At 34.5% G+C, this 10115-nt stretch overlaps 1 protein-coding gene across 1 annotated transcript; it reads left to right on the top strand.

Annotated features, from left to right (window-relative positions):
• The first annotated feature begins 6066 nt into the window (after positions 1-6066).
• LOC109177636 (myb family transcription factor EFM-like) lies at positions 6067-8638 on the top strand. The gene is made up of 5 exons (XM_019327052.1): positions 6067-6301; positions 6405-6580; positions 6674-6911; positions 7677-7753; positions 8050-8638. The coding sequence occupies exons 1-5, from the start codon at positions 6085-6087 to the stop codon at positions 8296-8298; spliced, it is 957 nt and encodes a 318-aa protein (XP_019182597.1). The 5' UTR covers positions 6067-6084; the 3' UTR covers positions 8299-8638.
• Positions 8639-10115: the final 1477 nt, after the last annotated feature.

The raw sequence follows: 10115 nt of genomic DNA, 5'->3' as shown, positions 1-10115 counted from the left end.
TTAACTCGGGACCAAATTGATAATTTCACTATAGTCAATAGATCATTTCGGTCATCACATGCACCATTTTCTCTGAAAGTTAATTACTGAATTGGTCCCTTGACTATAGAAAAATTATCAATTTGGTCCCGAGTTAACGGACGTCTAACGGTTATGACCATTTCGGGTTTTTTTTTTTTTTAAAAAAAAAACATAGTTGAAGACTAAATTGAGAAATTTTAAAAGTCGAGGACCTGATTGGTGAAATCCTCATAGTCGACGGACCAAATCAGTGAATAACTCGGGAAATTTGTAAATCTATTCCATGAGACCTAAGTTATAGAAAAGGTGTAGTTTTCTAATTACCTTAATTAACGTGAAATTGTAATAATACCTTTAATTAGTTAGTTGTCGGGGTGATGTATTTTAGTCATTTGTTCTAATGGATGAAGTCATTTGAGCAAAAACCTAATCAACAGTACTAATATAGAAATGGCAAAACTGTATTTTCATATTGATTTCTTGAACAAAAACTTAATTAAACAACACCTAACAAGTATGTTCATATTGAAACTCCTCCAACGCCGCTGCCAATGGTAGAAACTCCTAAATATGGTAACTTTAGAGAACAAGGACAAAAATTAACTCTCCAGTAGTCACCTTTTCCGCCACGGGAGAAACTCCTCCAACGCCACCGCCACAGGCAACTTTTCATTTCCCTTCAGCTTCAAACATTCCGACCTCACCTTCTCGATTTCTGCAAAATAGATAAACAAAAATTAAATATGTACGCACAGAATAAAACGATTTTCATCAATTCTAATCGTTTGACCGTTTTACCCCGCCGTCTTCATCAGAATTACCCTTCAGCGGTAGAAACTCCTTCACCGCCGTCGCCACCAGCAACTTTTCATTTCCCTTCAGCTTCAAACATTCCGCCCTCACCTTCTTGATTTTTGAAAAATAGATAAAAAAAAATATTCTCTTTATTTCACTTATCGCATCTAGTAGATACATGCATCGCACGTGCGTAAATGGCCTACATAACTCTTCTTTATTTCTTTTCATATTTTTTTAAATTTTTTCTCCGTGTTTCCCTAACCCTCACTCCTACACGCCATCTCAAAATTTAAAAAAAAAAAAACAAAAAAAAAAAAAACAAAAAGAACTAATCGGTTGAAAATGCCCTAAGTGTGTATTTAAAAGTTTTTAATTCAATAATTTAATTTTTATTTTCAAAATAGTAAAATAGTCAATTTATTCTTAATTCTACTTCCATTTCTGCCCCTCTTCATTATAATCTCTGTACCCCTGTGCTATAAAATCAGCCCCCCGTCTTGCATTTTCATCATCTCTGGTTAAAGATATATCTGGGGGGAAAAGATCGAATTGGAGGAGTTTTTACCGTGGCGGAAAATGTGACTCAAGAGTTTCTGGGAATCATCATCGATGACAAAAATTTCAGCAAGAGCAATTGAAACGGATTTAGGAACTACAAATTCACAGTTCAGATCGATATTCCTTTCACTAAAATTCTGGGTTCAACTGTAGAAACTCCTTCGCCGCCGTCGCCGCCAGCAACTTTTTCTTTCCCTTCAGCTTCAAACATTCCGCCCTCACCTTCTTGATTTTTGAAAAATAGAGATAAAAAAAATATTCTCTTTATTTCACTTATCGCATCTAGTAGATACGTGCATCGCACGTGCGTAAATGCCCTACATAACTTTTCTTTATTTCTTTTCATATTTTTTAAAATTTTTTTTTTTCCGTGTTTCCCTACCCCTCACTCCTACACGCCATCTCAAAATAAAAAAAAAATTAAAAAAAAAAAGAAAAAGAACCAATCGATTGAAAATGCCCTAAGTGTGTATTTAAAAGTTTTTAATTCAATAATTTAATTTTTATTTTCAAAATAGTAAAATAGTCAATTTATTTTTAATTCTACTTCCATTTCTGCCCCTCTTCATTATAATCTCTGTACCCCTGTGCTATAAAATCAGCCCCCCATCTTGCATTTTCATCCTCTCTGGTTAAAGATATATCTGGGGGGGAAAAGATCAAATTGGAGGAGTTTTTACCGTGACAAAAAATGTGACTCAAGAGTTTCTGGGAATCATCATCGATGACAAAAATTTCAGCAAGAGCAATTGAAACGGATTTAGGAACTACAAATTCACAGTTCAGATCGATATTCCTTTCACTAAAATTCTGGGTTCAACTGTAGAAACTCCTTCACCGCCGTCGCCGCCAGCAACTTTTTCTTTCCCTTCAGCTTCAAACATTCCGCCCTCACATTCTTAATTTTTGAAAAATAGATAAAAAAAAAATATTCTATTTATTTCACTTATCGCATCTAGTAGATACGTGCATCGCACGTGCGTAAATGGCCTACATAACTTTTCTTTATTTCTTTTCATATTTTTTTAAATTTTTTTTCCGTGTTTCCCTACCCCTCACTCTTACACGCCATCTCAAAATTTAAAAAAAAAAAAAAAAAAAAAAAAAGAACCAATCGATTGAAAATGCCCTAAGTGTGTATTTAAAAGTTTTTAATTCAATAATTTTATTTTTATTTTCAAAATAGTAAAATAGTCAATTTATTTTTAATTCTACTTTTATTTCTGCCCCTCTTCATTATAATCTCTGTACCCCGGCCCTCCGTCTTGCATTTTCATCATCTCTGGTTAAAGATATATCTGGGGGGGGGGGGGGGGGGGGGGGGGAGATCGAATTGGAGGAGTTTTTACCGTGGCGGAAAATGTGACTCAAGAGTTTCTGGGAATCATCATCGATGACAAAAATTTCAGCAAGAGCAATTGAAACGGATTTAGGAACTACAAATTCACAGTTCAGATTGATATTCCTTTCACTAAAATTCTGGATTCAACTGTAGAAACTCCTTCACCGCCGTCGCCGCCAGCAACTTTTTCTTTCCCTTCAGCTTCAAACATTCCGCCCTCACCTTCTTGATTTTTGAAAAATAGATAAAAAAAAAATATTCTCTTCATTTCACTTATCGCATCTAGTAGATACGTGCATCGCACGTGCGTAAATGGCCTACATAACTTTTCTTTATTTCTTTTCATATTTTTTTTTAAAAAAAAAATTCCGTGTTTCCCTACCCCTCACTCCTACACGCCATCTCAAAATAAATAAATAAATAAAAAAACAATCGATTGAAAATGCCCTAAGTCTGAATTTAAAAGTTTTTAATTCAATAATTAATTTTTATTTTCAAAATAGTAAAATAGTCAATTTATTCTTAATTCTACTTCCATTTCTGCCCCTCTTCATTATAATCTCTGTACCCCTGTGCTATAAAATCAGCCCCCCGTCTTGCATTTTCATCATCTCTGGTTAAAGATATATCTGGGGGGAAAAGATCGAATTGGAGGAGTTTCTACCGTGGCGGAAAATGTGACTCAAGAGTTTCTGGGAATAATCATCGATGACAAAAATTTCAGCAAGAGCAATTGAAACGGATTTAGGAACTTCAAATTCACAGTTCAGATCGATATTCCTTTCACTAAAATTCTGGGTTCAACTGTAGAAACTCTTTCACTGCCGTCGCCGCCGCCAGCAACTTTTTATTTCCCTTCAGCTTCAAATATTCCGCCCTCACCTTCTTGATTTTTGAAAAATAGATAAAAAAATATTCTCTTTATTTCACTTATCGCATCTAGTAGATACGTGCATCGCACGTGCGTAAATGGCCTACATAACTTTTCTTTATTTCTTTTCATATTTTTTTAATTTTTTTTTCGTTTTTCCCTACCCCTCACTCCTACACGCCATGTCAAAATAAAAAAAAAAAAAAAAAAAAAAAAAAAAGAACCAATCGATTGAAAATGCCCTTAAGTGTGTATTTAAAAGTTTTTAATTCAATAATTTAATTTTTATTTTCAAAATAGTAAAATAGTCAATTTATTCTTAATTCTACTTCCATTTCTGCCCCTCTTCATTATAATCTCTGTACCCCTGTGCTATAAAATCAGCCCCCCGTCTTGCATTTTCATCATCCCTGGTTAAAGATATATCTGGGGGAAAAAGATCGAATTGGAGTAGAAAAATCTGAAAGAGAAAACAAAATGGCCCAGAATTTTAGTGAAAGGAATATCGATCTGAACTGTGAATTTGTAGTTCATAAATCCGTTTCAATTGCTCTTGCTGAAATTTTTGTCATCGATGATGATTCCCAGAAACTCTTAAGTCACATTTTCCGCCACGATAGAAACTCCTCCAATGCCGCTGCGCGACAACTTTTCCTTTCCCTTTAACTTCAAACATTCCGCCCTCACCTTCTCGATTTCTGCAAAATAGATAAACAGACATTAAATATATACGTACAGAATAAAACGATTTTCATCAATTCTGATCGTTTGACCGTTTTATCCCGCCGTCTCTATCAGAATTACCCTTCAATGGTAGAAACTCCTCCACCGCCATCGTCGTCAGCAACTTTTCCTTTCCCTTCAGCTTCAAACATTTCGCACTCACCTTCTTGATTTTTGCAAAATAGATTTAAAAAAATATTCTCTTTATTTCACTTATCGCATCTAGTAGATAAGTGCAGCGCACGTGCGTAAATGGCCTACATAACTCTTCTTTATTTCTTTTCGTATTTTTTTTTAATTGTTTCCCTGTTTCCCTACCCCCCCCCCCCCCCCCCCCCCCCCCCCCCCCCCCCACTCCTACACGTCATCTCAAAATTTGAGAAAAAAAAATAAAACCAATGGATTGAAAATTCTCTAAGTGTGTATTTAAAAGTTTTTAATTCAATAATTTAATTTTTATTTTCAAAATAGTAAAATAGTCCATTTGTTCTTAATTCTATCTTTTCATATATTCATATAAGTTTTAGCTGAAATTACTATTTTGCTTATGTCCAATATTTTAGTGAATTGAAACTACTATATTGCCCCTATTTAAAATTTTGGTCAATAACTCCGAATCCACCCTCCACCTCCATTGTCCTAAAGTCCTAAATCTTATTAAATGACGTTTTTTTTTTCCACTTTTTTTCAACAAGGTAACTATTGGAGCATTTCTATATTGGTCAATAATAATAACAACAACAACAACAACAACAATGATAATAATAATAATAATAATATTATTATTATTATTATTGTAATATAAAATTTAGTCTTAAGACATTTAAAATCTTTCTATATTTAGTCTTGCGGTCTAATTTGCAATTAGCGGTGATCAAAATTTTTAGTTGAAAAATGTCATAGAAAATGAAAATTTTATTTTTTAAGATAAAATATTAATTAATATAAATATTTTTTTTTAAAATACAAGAACGGACCCGCTTCGTCTATATGGCCGGAGACGAAGAGCTTTGTCTCCGTGGCCATGGAGACGAAGCTTGCCAGAGATGACAATTCTTTTTATTTATTATTTATTATTTATTTTATTTAAAATTATTCTTTTTAAAAATTTTTTAAAAATTGGTGGCCACCACATCAGCGTACTTTTAGGTAAACAAGTCATTTTCGGTTGAATTGCATGAGTTTGTGTTGTTTAAGGACCCAATTGTAATTTTTTTGAGTTCAATGATCTAGTTGCAGTTTGATATTTAGTTGAATTGCGTATTTGACCTTTATTCCTTATTAATATTATTACACAAGAGTATTTTAATTTTTATATCACTTCTTTCCTTTTCATTCCCAATAATTCTATTTCTCCATACCAAACAATGTAATTTGAAATCATATTGAATTTATTCCACCTTATTCTTTTTTTTTTTTTACCGAATTACAATTTATTTTCCCATTAATTCTTTCCTTCCAATCAAACGCCCTATAATAGTTGAGAACCAAATGTAAAAATGACTCAATAATCGTGGACCAAAAGTGAAAAAATAAAAATAAAAATCATTATCACACATATACTCCTCAAATAAAATAAAATAAAATAAAATAAAAGTTACGCGACGAACCGAGTGTGAAAGCTATCCGAATCTTTCCCCCACCAGGATCCACTTCCATTTCTAAATTTCCATTTCTGCCCACCACTGTGCTATAAAATCAGCCCGGGTCTTTCATTTTCATAACTCTGGTTAAAGGAATTGGAGTAGAAAATTCTGAAAGAGAAAACAAAATGGCCCAGAATTTTGGTGAAAGGAACATCGATCTGAACTGTGAATTTGTAGTTCCTAAATCCGTTTCAATTGCTCTTGCTGAAATTTCTGCTATTGATGATGATTCCCAGAAACTCTTGAAGCTTTACTCCCTTCTTCAAGCCTTAGAAGAAGAGGCAAAGAAAATCTACCTCAACAGACGTGAACTCCCTTATACTCTGAGTCTTCTCACTGATGGTCCCTCCCTTTTTCTTTTACCTTTTTTTTTTTCTGTTTTAAATTGATAAAGATCCATTTATTCTGTGCGTATATATTTATTTTTTGTTTATCTGTTTTCCAGAAATCGAGAAGGTGAGGGGGGAATGTTTGAAGGTTAAGGGAAAGGAAAAGTTACCGGCAGTGGTAGAGGAGCTTTTACCAATGAAGGATAATTTTGATAAAGAGATCGGGACAAAACGGTCAAACGATCAGGGTGACACGAAAAACTGGATGATCTCTGCCCTGTGGAACCACCCTGTTAGATTAATTTTTCATTATTTTATTAATGAATTCCTTTTGCCCCCATTTACTAAATTTTTGTTTTGTTGTTTTTTTTTTTGATCGTGACAGGGTGGTGTCAATGGGGAGGAGGAGGATGCGTTGAAAAGAGATGCTTTACCAGTTCCCTGTTTGTCGCTGTCTCCGCCGTCGGTGCCGCCGTCAGTGGTGGCTTATAAAAGCTCATCATCTCGTTCCCATTCTTCAAAGACGATGAATAAGCAAGAACAGAGGAAACAGAGGCGGTGTTGGTCGCCGGAGCTTCATCAGCGATTCGTCAACGCCCTTGATAAGCTCGGTGGAGCACAAGGTTTATAATAATTTCATTTGCTTTATCGTTAATGAATCTGACTTTTTGGTTCTTTTAAATTCCAGTAATCTGAATGTCTTTTATTGCATTACCTCAGTCAACGGATTTATGGATACCTGACCATGAATATGAATATGAAGGATATTGATAACACCATATAATATATGTAATATATATAAATTATAAATGTATATCATTATTTATTTGCTCAACTTTTTAGTTGGGAAGAAATAAATTCTTTAAAAAAGTAACATAAGGTGAGATGTTACTGTATTTATAAAATTATTTGACACAAAAATACATGTTATAACATCTAAAATAATAAATTTAGAATATATATTTTCTTCTATGCCAATGACCTGGTTTAGTGGTATGAAGTGACTCTCTAAATAGAAGGTCATGGGTTCGTGTCCTAGCAAGAACAGGCCTGGTATGGATTCTTTGTGCACTCTTTGTGCTTTGTATGATAATTCTGAGAGTATAAAATAAGTTTTGTTTAAAATCTGGGCACTTAGTATATGATTCTGTGACTGGGAATCTTGAAAAGCTGAAAGGATTTATATTTGATTATTGATAAGCTAGGAGGAAAAAAAGTGTCGTCTGTAATTGATTTAAATAACGGCCTCGGATAACAGTTAAAACCGTTAAATAACGACAAAGAACAACTGTTCGGTGATCATATCGTTCTCGTGTTGATAATTTTGTCGGTATGTACGTATATATGCATGTTAACGTAAATTTAAGATCGAATATCGCATTTTGCAGCAGCGACACCGAAGCAGATTAGAGAAATTATGAATGTTGATGGTCTCACCAATGATGAAGTCAAAAGCCATTTGCAGGTAATAATATAATGCATTTGTTTTGTTGGGAAGGAAGAAATTAGGCAGCAGACAAGTTATATATATATTTGATTGACTAGGAGGCCAGCAACACTACTCGAGTGTGTATTAGAAAATTTGTCTTGTAACCCTAGTCAAATCAGTCTAGACTAGTCATAACTGATCAACTCAAACCAAGAAAGTCCCTGTTAAAAGTCATATTTGGGTTCTGTTTGATAGAGTTTATAACCAACAGATCCTATCCACTTGCATGTTGCATGGCATATTTCTTACATGTTATATATGTTTGGTTGCAGAAATATAGGCTTCATGTGAGAAGGCTGACTGAGTCTCCGCCTTCGTCAACCTCAACATGGGCGCAGCCGCCATATGGTGTGATAAATGGTTTGGTGATGAAACCTGCAGGAACTGGTGCGCACTCTAACTCGCCGGAGGGCCCACTTCACCTGGGGCTTCCGGCGACCACCAGGGAGGTTTCAGTGACGGTGACAGGTCTCAACGCCGTGGAGGAATCTGAGGAAGAGGAATCCGTGAGAGGGTTTTGAATTTTGATGGATAGATGGCCATGGGGATATGATGGACAGTAACTGCTGACAAGCTAGAAGTGAATTTTGCAGAGATAATATAATATAAGCTAAGGTGGCCGCTAAAATGAGGTGCTGCCGATGAGTCCTTTTGATCTATAGAGAAGGGGGGAATATAATCAATCTTGGTGGGTTTTCAACTTTTGACAATTTCAATTTTCATACAGTTTGACATTATTGACTCCTTTGTTTTAATCATGTTTAATTTTCAGTCCTCTGATCTTCATTTAGGGCTTAGTGGGAAGAAGAGGGATCGGATTATTTTAATTATCTAAATAATAACTTTGTGAAGTTTCTTTAATTTTAGCATTCCCTATATATATATATATATATATATATATATATATATATATATATATATATATGCTTTAGTTTTGGGTCTTTTCAATAATATTATATATATTTGCATGGTAGGCAATTGATATGCTTTGTTGCCTTATCGGAGAGAGCCCGTGGGGCTGTCAATATATAGCAGAATCTCCAATTGAATGGATAGTAAGGTTTAGTGACTGATAAGTCTGCTCTTTTAAACATGTGCATATACAAGTAAATAAGTGTGAAGCTACAAAACATGTGCCTCATTTTTTTTTCTTTCTGTTTTTATCCTTTAAACCAAATGGACAGCTAGAGAATTTATCCAAAAAGTTACATTTAGGATGTAGTTAGAACCTGTCAGGTACAATTATACCCATTTTCTCCCCCTACAGCATGGATTGCTCTCACCACTTGGGGGTACAAGGGGCTTCCCCAGTAAGATTTCTTTGAGGACATATCTGAACCAATATCTAATAACATACTCCCTTTTCCCCTCATTTTGATTGCACTACTTTTTTTTTTTTTTTTTTAAGTCTATTTCAAAATAATAGACACTTTTCTAATTTATATTGATTGCTACATGTTGAGAGTGAAGCTTTTCAGGTTATTCAAGATCTTGGATTTCTTTTTAATCTATTGTTAGTCTTGTTATTGATGATATTAAAAAATTTATGAGATTGATCTATCATATTTATTTCTCATTTGTTAAACAATTTGCAACTCACACTTTAGTTGGGCGAGCTGTTTTTATGTTTGACAGTATCGATTGGGTTATCAACCCTCCAGCCAAAATTGTTAGTCTTGTTATTGGCCTTGTTTAGCAAACAGCGGTTAGCGTTAGCGGATTGTGTTAGCGGTTAACAAATAGCGGATTGTGTTAGCAGGTTTGACCAGCAGATTATATCAACGGTCTATAAAAAGATTTTTGATAAAATTAGCGGTTAACTTGTCAAATGACCAAAATGATATAATAATAATAATAATAATAATTTTTTTTAAAAAAAAAAAAAAAAGGGAAGAAGAGAAATGTGATGTGGGATCAAATCCGATCCCACATCGAAAACAAATAAAAAAAGGACGTTGAGCTCCCTCATTAAAAGTGGAGCTCAACGCCCCATTTTGCATCCTAGCCCATCCGATACCCACATCGGATGGGCAGGGAATTAGAAGCTTGAGGCTTCTCATTTTAATAACAACATTAATTTTTTTAAAATATAAGGGTGTTTTGGCCCAAAACGCCAAAGACGCTGCTATATGCAGCCAATCGTTATATCCTACACCACGGCGCACATAGCACTGTGCGCCGCACGCTTCCCAAAACGACGTCGTTTTGTGGTAGTGTTGGGAGGCGCGGTAGGAAGTTGTTGAGATTATGTGTATTTGTTCACAACGTTATGTGTATTCGTTCACAACGTTATGTGTATTGGTTCATACAGTTATGTGTATTTTTAATACAATTATGT

This window comes from Ipomoea nil, unplaced genomic scaffold, assembly GCF_001879475.1.
Source record: "Ipomoea nil cultivar Tokyo-kokei standard unplaced genomic scaffold, Asagao_1.1 scaffold0805, whole genome shotgun sequence".
NCBI lineage: Eukaryota > Viridiplantae > Streptophyta > Magnoliopsida > Solanales > Convolvulaceae > Ipomoea > Ipomoea nil.
The sequence above is the reverse complement of the archived record's forward strand: the minus strand, read 5'-3'. Positions and strand labels throughout refer to the sequence as shown.

Coding starts and splice junctions, on each gene's coding strand:
- LOC109177636 (XM_019327052.1), top strand. CDS start 6,085: ATGGCCCAGAATTTTGGTGAAAGGAACATCGATCTGAACTGTGAATTT. Junction 6,302..6,404: donor TCTGAGTCTTCTCACTGATG/GTCCCTCCCTTT, acceptor TCTGTTTTCCAG/AAATCGAGAAGGTGAGGGGG. Junction 7,754..8,049: donor AAGTCAAAAGCCATTTGCAG/GTAATAATATAA, acceptor GTTTGGTTGCAG/AAATATAGGCTTCATGTGAG.